Raw genomic sequence first — 23742 nt, 5'->3', positions numbered from 1 at the left:
ATCTGTCAACTCTCTTCCACCACTAACATTCTATGATGCTGTTGAAAACAGGATTACTTTGAAGATTAAGGAAAGAATAAATTCATACATTTTACTTAGTGAAGAAGTATCACTTAAATATATGATATAAAATGATATAAAATGAAGTTGCAAGAGAGAGCAACTTCCACCTTGGGAGAATCAATTGGGAATTTGAATAGATACTGATTAAAAAGATCTTTTTGTCAAGAAATCAAGTCCAGCAGTAAGAACTCAAGAGAATGCCCCCCAAAATCCATATTCCTCAAACCTAATTTTCTTATGTAGAACTGTACTCTTTTATGTATTTTTTGGCAAGAGCCATATTTTTTATCTGAGTTTTACATTCCTAAAAGTGGAGAAAATGGAAGTAAATGTTAACATGATGTCCTAGAGCAGGAAAGGATACAGCTGCAATTGTTGAGACTCCAGTGGTAGAAAAATGCTGCGATTCAGTTGTGTTCTCCCTCCTCCCATTGCCGTATAACTTAGATCCCTAATATGCATGTTTCAACATTGCCATATAGGATGCTCACATAATTATCATCCCAACACTTATAAGAGTGAAGGAGCTGAGGGCTATTAATAACTGCAAGGACAGCAAGTACAAACTGGGACTGTTTTGGGCAAATTTAGACATACAGTCACCCTATTTGCTTATTTTTCTATTTCTTGTTTTATAAAGATTTTGATTTAAATATTGTTTAGATACTGTTTCATTATCCCTTACTTTAGATTCAACTCAATTACTATTTGCTCTGAATTATTCTTTAAATTCAATTAAACTTTTAGTCAAATTTCTATCATTAATTAGCTATGTGACTTCAAGATATTTTTTAAAAATTTCTTTGAATCTTAGTTTCCTGACCTGAGGATTATAAGGGTATATATAAAGAGCCTAGCATATAGTATCTTCTCTAAAAAAAAGTGGCCTCCCTTAATTGGAGAAGAGTGTTCTTCATTTATCAAGCCCTCAAAGATAGTTGGGAGAGCAGATCTAAGAGCATATAAGTACCTTTTTTTTTTTTTCAGTGTCACAATCTGTTCTGCAGTTCCTTTTTGTTTATTTGTTTATTCATATCCCATATCCATGTTAGCACTGAAGATATGTCTTCTATATTGTTCCAGTGTTTTAGGTGCTAGCTCATATTGATGTCCCCCACCAAGAGCCGACCTGGATCTTTCTGGGTGTGGTGGCAATTCTGAGGTTTGGAAACCTTTGTGGATTTCAGAAGCATGTTTTCTCTCATGCCTTTCTGGTGCCTTGAAAGCCAAAAGCTTTATTTGTTTCATTTCCAAGAAACTTCCAGTTCCTCTTTTTGAAACTCTCTGATCTCTTCTATAACATTGTAATATTCTCATTCTCCATGATTTCTGTAAATGTTCCTTTCTCCTCCCCCTCATCCTCCCTCTTTGACTTAGCTTCCTCTGGTCAACCTTTAAACTCTGGTGTCTGTTAGGGGTCCGCTTCGGCCCTATACTCTTCCTACCTGCATACTCTCCATGGGTGACCTCATCCACTGCCATGATTTCAGCAAACACCTCTTGCTGATAGTCTCAAATCTATACATCTCTAGCCAACAGCATTCCTGTGAACATCAGATCACATATTTGATTATCAAATAGACATCTCTGCCAACATAGCACTTAGGCTCATTACCCTTTTTCCATTCTATATTTTTAGTTGGCTCCACTAGTATTGCCATTGTCCAGCTATTCAGCTTAGAAATCTGGGAGTCATTCTTCTTTCCCATCATGCACATTCAATCAAAAACAAAATTCTACCAATTTTATTTATTAATATTTATTAACTATTCTTGAATCCATATTTTCTACCCATTTTTACCTTCCCTACCCCAGTCAGACCTTTTAATTTTTTTCTAGATTATCCAGCAGCTCCCTGACTCTTCTCTCTGAATTCAGTTTGTGTTTTTCTTCAATCCGGCTGTAAATTTGGCCATACCATTCTATTGCATTCTTCAGTGGTTTCTCCCCGATTAGGAAGAAGTCTTCATTCCAATCATGGTAACCAATCCATCCTTGATCCAGCCTTTCCCTGACCCATCTACTTCTCTATTCACAGCTCTTATCTCTTGTCACTTCTGACCACATAAGTTATATTTCATAATAACAGAACTGCTTCCAGTTCTCTTTGCATGTGCGTGCACTGGAGCAGAGAAGCACACCTCCCACCACTACCACCACCAACCTCACCACCACCACGACTACTACCACCACCACCATTCTGTTCTCTAGCTTCTGTGGCCTAGAGTCATCTTTTTCTCTCTCCCTTTTTATCTTGTCAATATCCAAGACATCTTTTGCTCACTGAACTAGTACAGGTGTCACCTACTCCAAAAAGAAAAATGTTTTGCTACAGTTTCGTTACAGTTTCTTCACTCTGCTCCCATATACCACCTACATATTTCTTTTATTTATCATGTTGTGTGTTAATTATCTGTTTTGCATAAGTCTTACCCCACTAAATTGTGAGCTCCTTGAGGTCAGCAGTCACATTATTCAGTTTTGAAATCTCAATTTCTAATATAGCTTAGCATATACTAGGTGCCCCAAACCTTAATTGAACGAATGAATTTAATTAATTAATTAATTAATTCTAATATTTACTAACTCATAGTGACTCATATTTGGCCATGTGTTTATCTTATTTAATTGAAACAAATAGTATATGTATATACAGTGCCATCAATATAAAGCACATCTAATCTATTATTGTTTATGCAATCCATATAAATTCCTCTAAGAATTTAAATCAGGGAAGTAGAGCCCAAATCTTCCAAAATAGTAGAAAGAGAATCTCCAGTCTCGAAGAATATTCAAAAGCATGCAAATCATAAGCTCTAATAACTCTCCATAAATTATCCTTAATTTCTTCTCACTCTTAATTTTCTCACATCTCAAATTGTTCTAATCTACTAAACTCTCCTAAAATACTCTCTGGGGCCCTTCTCATTATAACCACTCCTCATTTCTTTTTTATTTAGACTGTTACCTAGAAAGAGAGAATCCTTCCTATTTAATAAAGTGGGGAAAAGGAACAACAGAGCAGTAGACCACTAGCTTCTCTTTAGCAGGGAGGGGCAGAGAGTGTTATAGACCACTGCATGCTGACAATTGCTGTCTGAGCACACATATATATGTGTTTGAATACGACATTACTCTCTTTGGATTATTGGTCAATTACTATTTTATATTGTTATGTAGAAGACATCTTTATGTGAAGTACTCTTCCACTGCAGGTGATTGAATCCTCTCTTAAAAAAAAAAAAAAACCCAAACAAACCCTGAACATGTAGCCCTTTCAACCATAACTATAATGCAAGTGTGTTTAAAGCAGTCCTCTTGGTTTATTGAAAGGAGAAATCTTGGACTCAGTACTTTGCTTTCTTTCTTTGTAGCTTGTGGTTAGAGTCTATTACTTCGTGCTTTCTACATCAGCAACAGCTGTATGCTGAAGCTCCAAGGAAAACCTCTCTCAAATAGTTCTGTTGCAAAGAGAAAATAACATTTACGAACTTTGACAGGAACTATACCCTTGAGCCATGTTTAATTTTGAAACTTGAATGGAAAAGTCCACTGCATGGAGAAGTCAGCCGCACAGGATCCTGAGCTGAGTCTATTGTTAGAAGAGGCGCCAACAATGCACAGAGCTCTGGGTGGGGCGTGAGCTCTGAGAACTGTGCACACTGGCCTGCGGGGGGCCTGGACAAGGCCCACTTAGACGAGGACCTCACCACAGCTTTATACAAGCTCAGGAAGAGGCAAAGCAGAAAACCTACCACTTGGTGAAGCATCTTTACATAACCAGAGTTTGGCTTTGCATTAGCTTACTTAGATGACAGTTTCACAGATTTTCAAAAATAACTTCGTTTTACTCATTCACTCATTAAATCATCATATTCCTATAATTGGGAAGTTCTTTATAGTTTGGGGTAGAAGGTCCTCCCTCAGTCAGGTCCCGGGGGCAGTGCCCGATCATCCCAGTGCCCTTAACTTTATATAGTCAGTGTTTCTGTGTCCTCACTAGTGTCATGGGGTGGGGTGGGGTCTTGTTCTGTTTAGCTCTTTCAGTAAAGGCTACTCAGTCAGCCACATCTGAATCCCAGTAGCTGGTTTAAAGCCTTCTGTCCCAGTAACGATCACAGGTTTTAAAGGAATGTCAAAGTCTTTTATTTTCATGTCCAACTACTTCCGTAGTATGTGAGGCTGCCCCAGCATATTAGGGCTAGGACGAGTATTCATGTCCGTTATGATTCAGGCTACCAGAGATTCTGCATGCAGTAAAGAAGAACCATTGTGGTATTAGGGTGCTGCTCCCAGGCTAAAGAACCTCCCACAGAAGTCAGAAGCTGTCTCTGAAGATATTGTCCGAAGTGTTCCTACGACAGCCATTTCTTTTTTTTTTTTTTTTCCTCCTTTATTTATTTATTTATTTATCTTTGGCTGTGTTGGGTCTTCGTTTCTGCGCGAGGGCTTTCTCCAGCTGCGGCAAGTGGGGGGCCACTCTTCATCGCGGTGCGCGGGCCTCTCACTATCGCGGCCTCTCTTGCTGCGGAGCACAGGCTCCAGACGCGCAGGCTCAGTAGTTGTGGCTCACGGGCCCAGCCGCTCCGCGGCATGTGGGATCCTCCCAGACCAGGGCTCGAACCCGCGTCCCCTGCATTAGCAGGCAGATTCTCAACCACTGCACCACCAGGGAAGCCCAACGACAGCCATTTCTGAGGGATGCTGTCCTAATAGACCTGAGTCACTTTATTGAGTAACTGTTAGTTTCTTACAAAAAATGGCTGCTTTTGGAGTGTTGGACAACATGAATTCTGGGACCCCGTCTCATGACACCAGACATTTTGCAGCTCTTCTTTGGCCTGAAGCCATTATTAGCCAATATACCTCCTCAACTCCTTCTCTCTCACCTCTATTTTTCCAAGAGATTTTTTTCTTTCCGTGTTACTTGAGCTGAGTTGGAGCTACTTTATGTCACCGTGATAGATTTCCGTAGGTCCAAACATTGGGAGGAAGAGGTCAGGGAATCTATCTGAGACCTTCCTTCCTGGAAGGCACCTGGATTTGTGAAAATTTCTCCTTTTCCAAGTCCAAATTCCTCATAGCAAGAGAAATGCTGATTCAATGTTAGACTAAAGGTCCTGTCACATCATTTCTCCTAGAGAGGGTTAACTCAGGGGCCACTCAGGGGTTCAAGGTGACACATCTCTCTAGGCAACTGGCAGATGCTTCTGCCTGAGGGGGGAAAATATCTTAAACCATTTAAATATAGGGCACACAGCTATGTATAAAGATGTTTTATGATGCTTCACACACACAAAAAATTGATTAGATCTAAATATTTCTTTACACTGGGAACTAGTACTACGATCTGTTGAGAGGTATTAAAGAGTCTTTTTCACAGGGGTCTAAAATGGAACAAAATCTTATCAGTCTGGGATAGTTTTAGTAGGGTTCTATTATAAGGCTAGTGAATGGAGGAAATAGCCTCTGGGTCCTTGTAATCAAGTGTCTTGTTTGCTTTTTAAAGACTGAATATTAATTGCTTACACTTGAGTTCTGAATCAGAAGGTTTTGGGAAGTGAGCTCTCAGGATTTGGATTCTGCTGGCTTATTTGGCATATAAATGAATCCTTCATAAATTTGTGGGGAAATTTTAACTTCTGTACCACTGTAATTACTCCACAATTTATATGAGATTCTGATCACCACTAAAATCAATGAATAGCAAAATATTCCCGTGCATTGTAAGAGTTTAGTTATTTTTAGTTTATTACGGAAGGTTTATTGTCTGTTTTTATTCTGCAGCCCCCACCCCAGATATACGACAAACAGCTGGATGAAAGAGAACACACCATTGAAGAATGGAAAGGTGACCCTACTGTTTAAATAAGTGTACCTTTTGCTTTATTGAAACTCAGAAAACATCTTTAAGGCTTTTCCTTTTAAAACAATTTAGTAACAGATGATTTTCTAAGTGCTATCCTCTTAGACCATTTTCAAAGCTCCTAAAACTTCATCTACCTTTTCATACTAATAACAGTATTGCATTTACTCAAGAATGAAAGGACTTAATTACTGACACTTTTTAAAAAATAGTACTGATTGTCAAAATATTTGTCATGGTGGAGGGCAAACTTTAATTCAAAATTTCAGAATTAAACATTCCATGTTTGTACATAAAATTATCACATAAAATGGATAAAATTATGCCTGAGATGGTTTTAGTCATCATAGAATAAAAGATAGTGAATATATAAATTCATTCACTTGATTTATAGGACTTGAAAATTTAAATGAAAATTCATGTATCTGAGTGGCTTATTCTCCTTTAAAGTAAGAAAAGAGTGAATGAATACATTAACTTTTTTTTCAAGAAAACTTTTTCAAACACATACTGCATGATCAAGGTCATACTCAGGGTAAGACAAGGTAGAGAAGAATTGTTCCACTAACATAAATAACCACAGAGTAGAATAAATATGATAAAGCCAAATGCAGATTATAACACATGATTAGGTCATTATGAGGAGGAACATAAAGGGGAGATCTGAAGGGAAGAAACATTTGCGCTACCTTGAAAGAATTAATAATTATAAGTTTGGAAAAGAAAAAAAAATTGAGGAAAATACCAGAATGAAGATATAAGAGGAAACCAAAGGGTAAGAATGAGCAAAAAGTGTTATAAAGTTAGTAAAGAGAATCTCCTGTTCAAGAGGTCATGTTGGAAAGTATGGAAAAATAAGCACATGTAAACAGTAGATCAAGTTAAAAAAAAAGATGAGAATGATAGACAGAAAAATACTTGATTTGATCTAAATAAGGACCAGAAAGCACTCAGGGGTTCAAGATTAGGTAAGTGATAGGGTATAAATATCACTTGAGGAGGATGGACATAGACTAAATTCTGAAAAACTGAAGAAATACGTGTAAAGGATGATGATTATATAAATTGTAAGCCATTGCAAAGCACGAATGAATGGCACAGAATAATTTGTAGCTAAAAGCTATAAAGTAAAAAGTAATGAAGATATACATATTTTTAATTCTAGTAATGAAAAAGCCAGAAATGGATGCAAGTTTGGGAATAAATATAATAATTTTTTAATGTTGGATTTTATGCAAGTTTAGTTTTGCAAATCCAAGATTTGAATGTAGCAAAAAGATGAATAAGAGTTGGAAAACTGATAGAAAGTAACAATTTAAAGCCACAAGAAGAATATGTATATCTCTTAGGAAGTGAACATAAAAGAAAAATGGAGGTTCAAAACTGAGCCATTAAAATCCATAAGAGATAAAATTAGAATGCATCAGAAATCTCCCAAAGAGTTCAGAAAACAAGTAACGTGTACTCTTCATACATTTTCTTGGTCAAATGCTTTATTGAGCACCTACTTTTGCCAGGCTCTGTGTTATTGCAAGAAAATGTAGAAATAGAAGAGTAAAGAAATTCCACTTGGTTTATAATTTACTCAGCCCCATCAAAATGTTATTACTTGTCATTAACTAATGAATCTTCTCTTTGGGTTAAGGAAAAAATTGATTTTTATAACACTGATAACTGTTTCTTACAGAACTTATTTACAAGGAAGTCATGAGTTCAGAAGAAAAGACTAAGAATGGCGTTGTGAAAGGACAGCCTTCTCCTTCAGGTACTCACTCTCAGTGAATAACCAATAAACCAATACTCGTGTATTTTTCTTGGCCTTAAGGAGAGATTGCGGTCAATAACATTGCCAATAGAGCACATGAACTAATATCACATGACTGTTTTTCCCTCTAATGATTTTAGTTTTATTCCTTTTGGTGTTTAGTGTGGCATTCATTCTGATTATTCTGATTGTAATGACCTAGCACAAGAGTTCTTTCAGAACTTATTTTAAGATAATAAGGAATCTTAAAGAAATGTTAGCATGGGCTGGTTAAAGGGTAACTGCATCTCATCAAAATTCAGAGCCATAATGCCATCTTGACCACCGAGTCAATGCCGAGTTCAGGAATCCCTCCAGCCAAAACCTTTTCCTTCATTCACTCTGTTTGCATTCGTCCCAAAGTTGATGTAACCATAGTTGAAGCCTTAACCAAGATGGGATCCAATTAAAGTCAGCATAGAAAATCTTTCAGTTTGCAATCTACAGAATCTAACACACATTTGTACATATACATATTTTACTGATCTTACTAATGTGCTTTAGAATTATTTGAGGTAATTTACTTACACTTATTAATGTTAATATATTTTTCCTAAGACTTATGCTTTGAATAGAAAGAGAATATCTTTAGATTTAAACAACACTCAGATCATGCTGGCAGGAATGTAGGCTGCAAATTATTAGTTTAGAGGAAAGTATAACTGGTGTCCTACCTTTGATGCATAATTTTTTCCCATGCACTTTATTTTTTCATTTCCATCTTTATTTATTTTTTTATACTTTTTATTGGAGTAGAGTTGATTTACAATGTTGTGTTAGTTTCAGGTGTATAGCAAAGTGAATCAGTTATACACATACATATATCCACCCTTTTTTAGATTCTTTTCCCATATTGGTTATTATAGAGGTTTGAGTAGAGTTCCCTGTGCTATACAGTAGGTCCTTGTTAGTTATCCATTTTATATACAGTAGTGTGTATATATCAATCCCAATCTCCCAATTTATCCCTCCCCTCCCTTTCCCTCCTGGTAACCGTAAGTTTGTTTCTACATTTGTGACTCTATTTCTGTTTTGTAAATAAGTTCATTTGCACCATTTTTTTTTTTTAGATTCCACATATAAGTGATATCATGTGATATTTGTCTTTCTCTGCCTGACTTACTTCACTCAGTATGACAATCTCTAGGTTCATGTTGCTGCAGATGGCATTATTTTGTTCCTTTTTATGGCTGAGTAATATTCCATTGTATATATGTACTACATCTTCTTTATCCATTCATCTGTCAATGGGCATTTAGCTTGCTTCCCTGTCCTGGCTATTATGACTAGTGCTGCAATGAACATTGGGGTGCATGCGCCTTTTTGAATTATGGTTTTCTCAGGGTATATGCCCAGGAGTGGGATTGCTGGGTCATATGGTTGTTCCATATTTAGTTTTTTAGGGAACTTCCATAGTCTTCTCCATAGTGGTATGGAGGTTCCCATGCACTTTAACTTGCTTCAGGAAACAGGTAGGATGAATTAATCAATTCTTCACACTGATAACTGCTCTTTAGTTTGTACCCACAGCCACTATGATGCCCAGACAGATGCAATTCTTGTATGACCTGCGTTTCTCACCTCTAGATTTGAGGAAATGTCCAATTCTATCTCGTCTTCCCTTTCCTCAAAGAGGGTTAAGGGAATCATTGGGATTGGTAATCTACCCACCCTATTTATTCAGCCTAGCATCCATATTGATACAGGTCTGTAGAAGCTGCTTCTAACTTACCTGCATGTTCCATCTGCTGCTGATTAAAGAACCCAAAGCCTGAATCCTACAGCCTCAAGATACCACCTGCTAAGGCAGAAAGACTCCTTACCTTAAGAATTCCCATAATGGCCAAAACATATTTTCTTACAATCATTAAGAAGACGAAATACCAGGATCCAGTGAAGGGTGACCTAGCATCTCAGGTTGAGACTGGACAAGTTTAGCAGAGTGTCATCTTTATTTCAAATTATCATTAAATCATCTCTTTTCCTTTTCTCAAAATCTCAGAATCATGCCACCCACTCCAGAACACCCCGTCTTCTGCTCGTTTCCTCCTCCACTTTCCCCTTGGCCCCAACCAGGTCTCCACAGCAACTAATCTGTGATGACATAAAAATTCATAATTCTCTTTTCAATACTTTTACAACACTTCTACAAAAGTCTTCTTATTCCCATGATTCATTTTATGCAAACTGTACAGCTCAGAGTGGGAAAAATGGGATTAGAAATGGTACAAGTGAGATCAATTAATCATTAATTCATGAATGGTCTGCCATATGAAGAAAGATTTAAGTATTTGGTAAAGGAACAAAGTTTGTATGTTATTAAGACCTAATTCTTTAATCATTAAAACCATAATTCTTATGCAAAAATAAAGTGATTGCATGAAGAAGTTTCTTTTAACTCATTAATGAGGGTAATGGCAGAATAACAGTTCCATGAAGATATGAGAAATTAGGATTTACATAGTCTGTGGAAAAAAGAACACTGAAATAAGATTACTAAATTAAATCAAAACTTGTAAATGTCCTACAGGGCAACCAAACCTATCTTTGTAGTTATCTTTTCTACCAGGCAGAAAAAAAAAAAAACAAAACAGAGTTTCACTTTATCAGCTTTCTACGAGTTTACAGTGTTGTAAAACATCTGGACCCTAATCAATTGAGAATATTAAGTCCAAAAAGTTATGTTCCACAAAACAGTTAGATGACCCTTAGGAGGGCTTGTTAAAAAATGCTCAAGTATGATATTAAAAAGTTACATGCTCATTTTTTGCACTAATCCCAAGTGTTGGATAATTTTCCTGAACAGTGTCTAAGGCTATTGACATAAATAATTTCTACATGCTCTGAATAGATGAACCTGAGTCCTGACCGAGTAAATCCTTTTTAAGTTTGCAAGAAATACATTTAAGGTTAATAAGGCCGAAGATTAGGTTACAGAGCAGTTTGTTATTTCTGGAATGACTGGAAAATAAATGCATTCCACTACAATACTTAATGATGAATATAACTAGTCATAGAGAAATTAAAATATTGGCCAGAATGCATGAGATTGCTGCCAATTCAGATTCAATTTGTTTAAAATCAAACACATTCTCTCTATTTAGATTCACCCACTCAGCAGTAAATTTTTTTCTCAACTTTCCCATTTCTATTAATGGCAGCTCTATTTTCTTAGCCTCCCAGCCTGAAACCCCTGATTGATCTTTTACTCCATACTCACCTTATGACTGAGTCATTTTCTACATACTAAAAATTTTGTTTGCTGGATGTCTTACATCTAATTACCATGCCTTTCCTTTAACATCATTATGATTGAAGTTTTCCTGAAATAATTTTCCAGACTTCAGTCTCTACCTAAGTTGATCTTTCAAAACTATAGGTTTGAGCAATAATTCCACTGATCAGTGCCTCCAATGGCTTTGCATCACTTATAATTTAAGCCTAGTAACCTCTCCGTGACATGGATAGCCCTCTGTAATCCACGTTTTTCCACCTTTCATACTACACCCATTCTAGGCTCCTGTATTACCATTGTCTTACTTGACTGGATCCCCACCTTTTGGAATGCTGCCCATTCATAAGTATTCTCTTACTGAATACCACCTTGTTCCAAAATATTTTTTATATCTGTTCCAAAAGACTTTTCATATCTTCCCAAAGAATAGGATCTTTTCTTCATATGGGTCCTACTAGTACCTGTATTTTAAACATAGTCTTATTACCCTTATTGATTGAAATTCACTGAAAAGAAAGATGGTATGTATTCACCTTTGCATATCATGCAGTGCCTGAGTGTTGTGCCTTGCACATAATATTAGCTTGATAAATATTTGAAAATTGCTGCTCAGGTCCTCCCTCAACATGTTTCTTGGTGCTATTCCAAAGACAGAATTCAGGAGAGGATTATAACTTTAATACAGTATGCGATTCAGTATGTTCTTATGCCAGTAAATATTTATTCACCGTATTAATCACCATGAAGATAAACGAACCAAGTATCAGTACATAAATTGTTGCTTTTGGCATTTGCTCATGCTTCAGATAAAGGTTTGCTGCTTTCAGGTGGTTGTTTGATTTATTCATTTTTAGAAATGCATATTCCTGAATTTCTTTTGCACGCCTGTTTAGTTTAATATGTTAATGATTAATTATAAAATATGCCACGTAGGCTCTATGTGCATGTGAGAAGCCCAAACTATTTTTTAACCATTCCAACTACCTGTAACAATACTAAATTATCTACCTTCTATGCATGCTCTAAACTATAGTTGACTGGCTTAAACAATTTATAGTTAAAATGATTGTGGATTCAGTCTTTCACTACATGATTTTAAAGGAAAATATTCCTGGCTTAATTTTGAGAAATCATATGTATAATATATATTATATGACATATTTGTGTCTGCTGTATTTGTGTGCATAATGTGGAGACATAGAATAGCCATGTGCTAGAGTTGACTCTTCCAGCTCATGAGAGCCACTTGTATACATCCAACTATGAGTTTTTTGACCTCATATTGTAGCTTGAAATCTACCACGCAGGATTTAAGACATAGAAATTGGCCGACTCTACAAATCAAGGCATTCCTCCCCCCTGGAGAGCCAATTGTTAAATTTTTATTGGAACACTGCTGTGCGTCTGTGTGTGTGTGTGTGTGTGTGTGTGTGTGCATGGTATATATATATATGCAGTAACCTATGCTGGAAAGAAAAAGCAATTACCAAGAAAACTTTTGAAAAGTCAGCTTTTTTTGCATTCTTCATTATATTCACCTTTTCTCATTAATGTTGCATATCACATTTTATTTTGTAAATAGCTAGGATTAAGTAATATTACAACATAGACTCCCTTAATATTCAGTCACAGCAATGCTGGGAGCCCCGCAGCAAGGGAATAAGTTAATGCAGTTTCTCAGTGACAAAATTGTTCTAATACCAAAACTCATGTTTTAGTGATGCTTTTAAAATATAAATAGGAAGTTAAATGTGCATTTGCCTAATAATTCATAGGTTTGAAATTTATTGATGGAATTGTGTATCAATAAGAAATAAATCTAAACCTCAGATACATTTCTAAATAAATAATTGTACTCCCTTCTGCTATCTGATTTCACTTGAACAGTGATTTATTTTCAAGAATAGCATGGCTGCTTGCTTTCTGAATTGATTTGTAAAGATTGCTGAGGGAATAGCAGTCCGTGAATATAAATAAATTTTCATCTAAAAGTATTTGTTATAGAATGTTAGAGCTAGAACAGACTAGGAGGTCATCTAACTCTCAGTCTGTTCACCACCTCATTGTGCCTGAGAAGTAAACCTCCCACAAGTAACAATGACTCGCCAAGATAGGGATGCTTAACATCAGGATGGGTAGAGATTTTTTAGAAACTCTACATGGAAGATAAAGCTCTTCAGGTGATTTTAACATATAGCCCCTCCCCCTCCATATTCTGCACCCCATGGGAGTGTGTCCCTCCCAATTAGTCACAGATCTAGTCCAACATTTTTTTTACTTAAAAACCTCAGCCCCAAACAAATTGAAGCTGAAGATCATGAAGACAGAGAAGGAATATATCTCAGTGTTTTTTCTTTAATTCTAGTAGTTCTAATTCTTTGTGTCTACTTTTTTTTAATGTTTGGATAGGTCAGGAAAATAATTTCCTTTAAGAAGCAGAACAACCTTTTCCCCTGAAATAATGAATACCTTTGGCTAGATAACTTCTAGCTGATAAATTTTGTTATTGTAAGTTACTTCTTTCCATAAAACCTAATTTTTTTCAGGTAAAGTTGAAAGTAGCTAGTATTTTTTGTTTGCAACTCTGTTAGTATTTTCAGTTAATTTTAATGACATTTTTATTGACAAAAATTTGTCATACTTTACTGATGATAAAACATTTTAAAAAATGTGTATCTTTACTGGTTTCTCTGAAAACAGTATAGGAAGAAGGGATATTTATCACATTGCTAGTATATCCTGGGCAAGTGGACATTATAATTAAGTTCAATTCAGTTCAGTTCTATTTAAGAGATTGTCACAAGCTGTTTGGCAGTAAATTAATAACTTGAAACCAAAATCTATGTCTGGATCTTTCTATTATTTGTGTTTGGTTTTATGGTTTAAACGTTTATTTATTGCCTACACAAAAAAAACAGACTTGAGAGGATCATCCAGTAAAGCCAGAGGTGGCTACAGTCGAGAAGGCATATATTATGGTGCAATAGAAAAAGTAATACAGAAGTAAAAGTTTTTTTATATTATAGTGGGGGACAATTTTTAACAACCATCTCTTTTTTTAAAAAAAACGACTGATTATAGCATTTACTAATTTCTATGCTGTAAATATTCTCACTGTGATCAACTTCAAGCTACTGATGTGACATCAATGAGGGCAGAGTTGGAAAGAAATGCTAATAACTGACTCTCAAAAGCCACTCCAGCACACCACTAGATAATACACATGATTCTCCCACCATAGCACTGTATAAAGAGGAACGGCTTCTCATACAACCCTTCTCATGGGAATGAAATGGGGATTTTATAGAGGAAGCATTAGAAGAGAGAACCTCTTTTAATGCATTTGTGCTATAAGAAATCAGGAACAATAATCTATGGAACCCTAGAAATACAGCCGATAAAGATTCTGAACTTTGAGTAACTGAATACCAGCTATAATTTGCATTCAACTTTGATAAAATAGATGGCAGGACCATTCCAACATAGAAGATAGAAATTACAGAAAGCCAGCTGATGAACAAAAGGAGAAGAAAGACAACTACAACAAAGTGATTTCCCTTAGCCAAAACTAGGTCAGCAGTTTCATCCATTTCATAGCAGGGAGAAATTTGCTTTCCCTCACAGAACCTCTCTAGAAGAGTACACACAAAAGATACTCAGCATTTTGTTAAACTGAGTTCTTATTCTCAAGAGTTGCTCAAGAGTTGGGATAGAGGAAGATAGGAGAAATTAAGAAATATAATGAAAGAAATCAAAAGAAGCAAGGGAAACATAAACATGAAGTAATCATGTGACAAAACTATATATAACAGGCTGACCCATATGGCATAACACTTAGAATGGTAAGTACTTTGAAAATATGCTGATTATAAAATAGGTACAGTAGGAATGTGATTTCCTATATATGAAGAATTTATTAAAAGCTGCCCTGACTTTTGTTACCTTCATTCAGAATTATTTATAGATAAAAATTTGTGTTTTACTGGGGAAATTTCTTCAATATTTTTTGTATAATTTCTCAAGCTGCCATTGTTGTAAGTTTGTGTTTATTTGTAAACATCAATCTTATAAGGGAGCCTAATATCAGCTAAGTCTTATCTCACCCTGCTTGAATCAGTACTCAGCTTTAACTGTGACCATTGGAACATGTCCACATAATCAGTTTCAACCAGGAAAGGAGAAAAAGCTTATCTCAAAAGAATACCAGGTCGATTTGGTTGAGATACTTTAAAATACTTTTTGGTTTGCATTAAGCCAAGGGACACAGAATAGCTAAAACAATCTTGAAAAAGAACACAGTTGGAGGATTCACACTTCCTTATTTCAAAACTTACCATAAACCTGTAATAGTCAAGACAGTGTGGTATTTGCATGAATATACACATATAGATCATTGAAATGAAATTGAGGGTGCAGAAATAAAGCCTTATATTTATGATCAATTGATTTTTAACAAGGATTTCAAGACAATTCCATGGGCAAAAATAGTCTTTTCAGTAATTGGAGCTGGGATAACTAGATCTCCACATGCAAAAGAATGAAGGTGAATCTCTACCTCATCATATGCAAAAATGAAACACAAAATGGATCATAGACTTAAATGTAAGGGGTAAAATTATAAAACATAGGAGTAAATCTTCATGATCTTTGGTTAGGAAATGGTTTCTTAGATATGACACTAAAAGCACAAATGAAAAAAAATAATTAAATCCAACTTAATATTTAAAAAATGTGCTTCAAAAGACACCATCAAGAAAGTGAAAAGACAATCCATAGAATAGGAGAAAAACATCAGCAAGTCTTACATGATAAGGGACTTGTATCCATAATATATAAAGAACTCTTACAATCCACTAATAAAAAGAACATAACACAATTTAAAAAATGGCCAAAGTATCTGAACAGATATTTCTCCAAAGAAGATATACAAATGTTTAACAAGCACATGAAAAGATGCTCAACATAATTAGCCATCAGGAAAATGCAAATAAATCACAATGAGATACCATTTCACACACATTAGGATGGCTATCATCAAAAAGATAGATAATAAGTGTTGGAGAGGATAGGGGGAAATTGAAGCCCTCATACACTGCTGATAGGAATGTAAACTGATGCAGCCACTTTGAAAAACAATTTGGCTGTTCCTCAAATATTAAACATAGAGTTATTCTATGACCCAGCAATTCTCCTCTTAAGTATTTACCCAAGAGAAATAAAACCTTGTACATTAATGCTCATAACAACATTATTCATAATAGCCAAAAAAGTAGAAACAACCTAAATGTCCATTAAATGACCAGCGACTAATAAATAGATAAACAAAAGTGATGTATTCATACAGTGGAATGTTATTCAGCCATAAAAAGGAATGAAGTAGTGATTTAAATAAACCTTGAAAATATTATGCTGTGTGAAAGAAACCAGTCACAAAAGATCACATATTGTATGATTCCATTTAACTGATATGTCCAGAATAGACAATTTTATAGAGACAGAAAGTAAGTTAGTCATTGCCTCAGGTTGGTAAGAAACAGAGTATAGGGTTTCCTTTTGGGGTGATGAAAACACTACAAAATTGATTCTTGTGATGGTTGTACAACTTTGAGAATATCCTAAAAAAACATTGAATTGTACAAATTAGATTTGTGAATTTTGTCTCAAAGAAGCTGTTAAAAAAAGTTACATGGGCAATATTTTATATTTCAAGTCAAAACTAAATCTAAACTCTAGTACTGTGATTTGAAAGCCATCTGTAGTATAGGGATATATCGTCTAGGAGATAAATGGACAGTAATCTCACTCTGTTGGCCCACAATTGATCAAGCCTTTATTAGAATTCTGTATCTCGTTTTAATTGCTACCCTTTAGTAATGATGTGGAAAAATTGAATATGATTCTGAGAAGCCCATCACAGTGATGCTCAATTATTACAGGCCAAAGCTGATGAAAGAACATGAGGATGTTGGTATAATTTAATCTAGAATCAAGAGGAAAAGCAGAGCTGGGTATTTGGGCTATGTAATCAAGGGTTGTCTGCTGGCATAGGAAATCTACTAGTATATGTCATGAGAGGAAATGAACTAGCTCTGCATCATAACTGTAAAGGATATAATTAAGTAAAGTTGGAATAAATTGAAACCAGATAACTTCACATTATATATTTTTCTGGTAATGAGAGTAAAATTATTTACAGGAAGATGTTAACAAGACAGATTTAAAAATCTAGAGACACTTAAGATTAGGAAGTACAGATACTTTTAAGAGTTTAAAGAACATGAAAAATGCATAAGCCTTTTGTATATGAAAATACAGGATACAAATGGATATACATTAAATGATTACAGTTAAAGAAACTTCCTAGCAAAAAGACTAGAAAGAAATATACCAGAAGTTTAACCATTCTTATCATTAATTTGAGGATGAGTGCATATTGTTATCTTTTTTCCTGTATTTTTTATATTTCTCATAATTTACATAAATATATTTATAATCAACAAACAAAAAATTTAAAAGCATATAGGGTACATATAATCTGTTTTAGTTTATGTGTGTGCATCCTCTCCAGATACTGTCACATTTAAAAAAAAATATTTGTTTCTTATTTATTTATTTATTTATTTATGGCTGTATTGGGTCTCTGTTGCTGCACGTGGGCTTTCTGTAGTTGCGGCAAGCGGGGGCTACTCTTCGTTGCGGTGCGCGGGCTTCTCATTGCGATGCCTTCTCTTGTTGTGGAGCATGGGCTCTAGGCGCATGGGTTTCAGTAGTCGTGGCATGCGGGCTCAGTAGTTGTGGCTCATGGGCTCTGGAGCGAAGGCTGAGTAGTTGTGGCTCACGGGCTCAGTTGCTCCGTGCATGTGGGATCTTCCTGGATCAGGGCTCGAACCCGTGTCCCCTGCATTGGCAGGCAGATTCTCAACCACTGTGCCACCAGGGAAGTCCGACTGTCACATTTTAATCACATTTTTTCCGCAGGAAAGAAATGTCTACGCCAGGAACTAAGAGATTGTGTTAACCTCTCCACGTCATTAGATTATTTTTCTGAATTATTAGAGCTATCTGGTAACACTATCTTATTTGGGATTTATGATTTTCACCAAATATATCTTACACACTATATTTGCTCAAATAAAATACAATGTAGTGAGAATTCCTCATCTCTTATTTAAGATACTTATACTTTAGATATTTTTAATAGTGAACTATTTCACAAAACATACATTTTAGCACCCATATTGCTTGAGAATAAAGAGAAAAAGTGATTGGACTCTTTCCAGGGTGCTGTGGTTTAATTTGATTTTACAATGCCACTGGCTCATCTTTCCTTTGTGGTTCTCAAAGCTGTTGTAGCTCAGCAGGTATTTACTGCCTGATTACCATGAGCAAGTTTCTTCACAGAGTTTCAAAATCTTTATATTCCCACATAGCAGATAAATTTTTAAATTTTTGCAAATTAATCTAAGTTAGTAATTCAGAGTTCTTATTTGGAGATTCCCAGGTAAGCAAGCCTGCTGGAAAGTAAACACACAATCAAGAGGTGTGCTCTGGCTTCTATTCGTTTTTTGGTCTATGGTAACTTTCATCCACAGTCCTAGTTGGCTTTTCTATATGGACTTTTAAGTTTGATGTCAAATTAATGACTATGTAATAATATTTACTTAATATACGTTCATTTCTCTAGAGCTGTAGCCTCCAAGTAATTCTTATTTCTGGGCTTCCCCTCAGCCCATACTTCTGGGGTAGGCATCTTATGTGTGTTTGTTTTAATAGCTCACTGAATTTGAAAGCATCCAGGCTCAGATGATTACATTAAAGGGTTTTGCTCATTTGCCTTCTCCATAGAACAGTGGTCTTCAGCCCTTGACACCACAGTCTCTGGGGAGCTTTTAAAACATGCAAATGCCTTGACTTCACCCAAGGCCAACTGTATTACAATATTGGAGGTACAAGGGGTGATTGGGGTTTCTAGTGGTGTTTTTTTATTTTTTGTTTTCCTTTAAGAGCATTACAGGTGATTTCTAAGGTAGAGTGAGATTTGACAATTACTGCATTAGCCTGTGAATTACTTGTGACCAGGGATGCTGTGTTGTTATCTTGATTTTCACCATCTAATACAGTGCTCTGTATTTGTTGTTCTATGAAAGTTTGTCGAATGAGTGAGGGGCCAGACATCCCCTATCATATTTGCCCGTGCCTGCAACCTGAGTGACATTCAGCTGAGTCCAGTTCCAGGTTTAGTCATGTTGGTCTTCATTTTCTTAGCACAGGTGCAGCAGTGAACAGCAGTGAGAGTCTCCCTCCATCCTCGTCTGTCAACGATATCTCCTCCATGTCCACCGACCAGACCCTGGCATCTGACACTGACAGCAGCCTGGAAGCCTCGGCAGGACCCCTGGGTTGTTGCAGGTGACTAGCCGCCTGCCTGCGAAACCCAGCGTTCTTCAGGAGATGATGTGATGGAACACACACACGCAGACACTCACGCACACACACAAACACAGACACGCAACGACAAGAAAACAGCAAGGGAGAGAGTCCGAGCCTAAAATTGAAACAAATCTTTCAGCCTGCTTCTTCTCCAGAGTTCTGTATTGCAGCTAAGCCAAATGTATATTTAACTTCTAGTTGCTCTTGCTTTGGTCTTCTTCTAACAATGCTTACTACAGAAAGCAAATCAAACACAATTAGAGAAGCCTTTTCCATAAAGTGTAATTTTAATGGCTGCAGAACCAGCGACCTGTAACTGCCCTTTCAAATGGCATGACAAGGTGTGCAGTGGCCCCATCCAGCATGTGTGTGTCTCTATCTTGCATCTACCTGCTCCTTTTGGCCTAGTCAGATGGATGTAGATACAGATCCGCATGTGTCTGTATTCATACAGCATACTTACTTAGAGATGCTACTGTCAGTGTCCTCAGGGCTCTACCAAGACATCACGCACTGGGGTACCACATGGTCCATTTCATGTGATCTATTACTCTGACATAAACCCATCTGTAATATATTGCCAGTATATAAGCTATTTAGTTTGTTAATTGATTAAGCTGTATGTCTTACAAGAAAACATGTAAAGGGGGGAAGATGGGGGGAGTGAGCTCTCTTGGACCCTTGAAGATGTAGCTTCCAAATTTGAACTGATTAAATGGCACCTGTATACCAATTTCTAGAAAGAACATATGTGATGCTTATGTACAGTGTGGGGTGGGAGGGGGTAACAGTTTCCAGGTGCTAAATGTTTTTTGACCTTTAGAAGGAAGGCAGGAATAAAGGCTGAGGGTCTTTTCTCTGATAGAGAGTGGTGGGGCCGTGCAGAGGAAGGCATGAAGGAGATTATTAGCCAGATACTAGGAGACACCGACATTCATATTTTAGAAAGGAGACCCCCGTTTGCTGTTTACAAATCATGTGTCACAACTGTCAGGTGAAGAGGCAGGGTTAGTGTGTGCATATCTGATGGTAAGAACCCCTCCCTGAAACAGAGTGGAATCGCTTCCATACGGTATCCCTCACAGAAAATGAGCCTATCTAGGCTATTTTCAGATTGTAGGTGGTGTTTTCCATGAGTGTGCTACTTTCCAGGTTTATACCTTGCCAAGGTCTTATTTAGAGAAGAAATATTACTGCCCTCTTCTAGAATTAAAAAAAGAAATTACTTAAAAAATACCCAAAGCCCAGGATGATCCTCAGGTTAGCCTTTGAAAACATTTCCACAGACATTCCTCAGGGGTTTCCGCGACTCCTTAATATGGCTGATGTTTCATGTTTATTTGTTTATTTCATAAATTTCAACAATCCAAGAAGGGCTGATCATCTGAGTTTTGTACCGCAGGTGACGTGACGGCAATAACTCTGCCCATAAGTTACTGCTGCTAAATAGCTTTAGCAATAGAGTGTCTTAAAAGCCATGAAGCATTTATGTCAATGTTTAGCAAAATCTCCTGAATTTAGCTCAAATTAAATGAAAGTGCTTTCCTGGGCACTTAAGGAGGCACTGTGAAACATCCTGGTTCTATACAAGGCGATACCAGGGTGACTTCTCAGCAATAATAGGGACCAGGTCGAGGCTTCTCTTCTTATTCACTTTGGTGAAGTATTCATCACAGCTCTTTGCACTCTGACCATTTTGGTGCTCACCAACACGGTGGTATTTCACCTGAAGAAGAAGTGAAACGCATGGGATGGGTGGTTGATATGTGTGAGATGACTGGCAAATGGAATCCCTTTGAAAACAGAGCAGACAAGAATGCCAGTGCTCTGAAAACTGCCTTAAACACAACAATAGGAAAGCTGTGTCTCTTTTCAAGCAATAGAGTCAACACTGACCATCGCCGTGGGAGCGATGCTGCCATTTATAGTATTGCTTCACACAGTAGGATTCATGGCAAGAGGTCATTTGTTTCAAATGGAGAGAAGAAAAGTTAGACTGTGCCGCTTGTCTCCTGGAATAGCAGGGGCCCAGTTTCTCTATCTTGCTGCCAGAGTTTTTGGTTAATATTGCAGACAACCTGATTTTAAAAATGCTTCCACAATCACATGCGCTTTCTCACTTTTCTTTCTGTCACACTCCCCCCAACCCCTTCCCCCCTTTTTAAAGCTTCTCTTCTCTGTATTCCTTTTTCTTTGCTTATCTTCTTTCTCCATGCTCTTCTCTTGCTATACCTGTGGCCTTTCCACTCCCGGCTCTTTAAACACACAGGATTGAGTGCAGAGAGCAGGCAGCTGTTGAAAGAGAGTCACAAGGGAAATTTCATCAGCCACAAAATGACATCAGAAGACAGAAGAAAATCTCCAGCCAGCATCTTAGAACTGTTTGACAGTTAGACTCTCTCTCATGTCTGCGGAAGTGAATTTTTTTTTTTCAGTCAGATGAAACCAGGCAAGAACTAGCTAATGCCCCTCCCCTGCTATTGCCACCTTCCCTAAACTCTGCTAGTCTGACCTCTCCTGTTGTATGGCTCTTGGGGGCTGATTACCTTTCGCCAGAACTCCCTATGGACAAGAAAAAATGAAACAAATCCTTCATAGTGAAATATCATGTACAAATTGAGCTAAGGGTTAGCTTCTTGACTGCTTATAGAATTAATTTTCCTAGGTTGTCAAAGCAAGACAGGTGATGGGCCAACAAAGAGAATAATCATTTCAAAAGCCCGCCGGTCCTTCACAATCTTGGGTCCTTTTTATTATAGTATCTTCAGGAGGTGATTATGTTATTACCAAATTCACAGAATATACTATGTTCTGCATTGAGTCTTCTTTTCTTAAAAAAACAAATGTTTCCTGTATAGTCACCTGTTACTTCCAAAGGACTCTCTTGCTTTTCAGGCAGGGAAGTGTCAAGTCATCTGGTCTATATTCTTGGAAAACGTGAAGGTCCTGCCTGTAGTTGGGGGGTTCCTTTCGGAATGTGAAGTTGGCACTCTGAGAGGCCTAACCTGTCACTTCCTATAGGGCAAGTAGTTTCACAGTGATCCTTAAAGAAATGTTTCATAGTATTTTGTAGGAGGGATAGCTGTATGCCTATGTGCAGGAGGAACTAGATTGTTGGGAGATCTTGGCAAAACCACCACTACCAGTTTGATTTTTTTTATATGTATTTTGTGGGCCAATGTGTTAAAAAGAGATACATTGGCCTTACAACCGAATTTCTTCTTGTGGAATAAAAACTGATAATAATCTTGCATCTTCAAGAATCTGATGACTGAGCTTTGAGGGAATGTACCCCACAGGTGGACCAGAGTCTGGTCAGTTCCCTCCAATTGGAGTAAACTATTTAATTGAGGGCCAAGTAGCTGGATAATTTTTTCTCAATCTTTTATCATTATCAGAAAATTATTACCTGTGGATACTGATAGCAGCTGACTGATAAATCCGAAAATAGGCCTTGACAAGTGGAATAAGTAGAATAGGTGAGATTACATAAATCTTTTTATGACATTCCAGGGGGAAAAAAAAAACAATAAGCAAAACAGACTTTTAAATTTTAAATAGTCACTGCAAAATCTAAATTCTGCAAAGTCTGTTTCTATTTGATTCTCTTAACATATGACAATCTAAATCTTAAAAGCATTATGTTCTGCACAGAACACGATCATCAGCTTTGCTGAAAAAGTTATCTTCTATAGCTCAGAGAAAGGCATCAAGTTGCCCCAGGAATCTTTGAGCCCACCCACCTTGGGTCTGAGGAGGAATCCCACCCCCGCCCTACTCACAATATCCCACACGCGTTTTAATTGTGAAAGACAGACATTTTCCACAGATACCATTGAACCCAGAATGGAAACTCTTTTCTCTAAGAACAACAATCAAGTTATAATGTAAATAGTTATAGTAATTATTTTCCATGTGATTAAAATATAAGATTTTATTTCTTTTAGCACTTGGGCAGTTTTTCACTGTCTGAAATGGCTCACATTGACCCATTTCCTTGGTCAGCAAGCTGAAATGGAAGGCCTCTGTATATGGACTCCTGTACATCTAACTTTTGATTACGTGGGACCAATGGCCAGTATATTCTAATGGACACAAATCTCCCACCCCTAGTTAGCATTAAACTGTTCACCTTGCCATGTCTATCTTGCAACAAGACCTGACTTGAACCTGCCTGTTATTCTGCATGATTGGACTCCAAAGACTACTACAAATGATGAGAATTGTCCTGTGTCCGTGTTCATAAAATGGACTTAAAACCCACACCCATATTCATACACATCTCACCTCTACAGTTCTAGATCAATCCTGGAAGGCAAAACTATGTACATCCAGTTTCTCTGC

The 23742-nt window shown here is 36.8% G+C and overlaps 1 protein-coding gene across 5 annotated transcripts in view; it reads left to right on the top strand.

The window, feature by feature from the left end:
- MAPK10 (mitogen-activated protein kinase 10) overlaps nt 1-20131 on the top strand; it is a 340034-nt gene extending 319903 nt beyond the window's left edge. For 4 of the 5 annotated variants that reach the window (XM_082463256.1, XM_082463254.1, XM_082463253.1 and 1 more), the window contains 3 exons: nt 5851-5914; nt 7617-7694; nt 19239-20131. In XM_082463256.1, the coding sequence (XP_082319382.1) occupies nt 5851-5914; nt 7617-7694; nt 19239-19381 (285 nt within the window). In that variant the 3' untranslated portion in view covers nt 19382-20131. Of the gene's footprint in view, nt 1-5850; nt 5915-7616; nt 7695-19233 lie in introns of all 5 variants that reach the window. The other variant, XM_082463257.1, reaches the window with a different exon arrangement.
- Nucleotides 20132-23742: the final 3611 nt, after the last annotated feature.

The sequence above is a fragment of the Balaenoptera physalus genome (assembly GCF_965194825.1).
Source record: "Balaenoptera physalus genome assembly, chromosome: 5".
Classification (NCBI taxonomy): Eukaryota; Metazoa; Chordata; class Mammalia; order Artiodactyla; family Balaenopteridae; genus Balaenoptera; species Balaenoptera physalus.
Note: the sequence above shows the minus strand (reverse complement) of the source record. Positions and strands in the feature narration are given on the sequence as shown.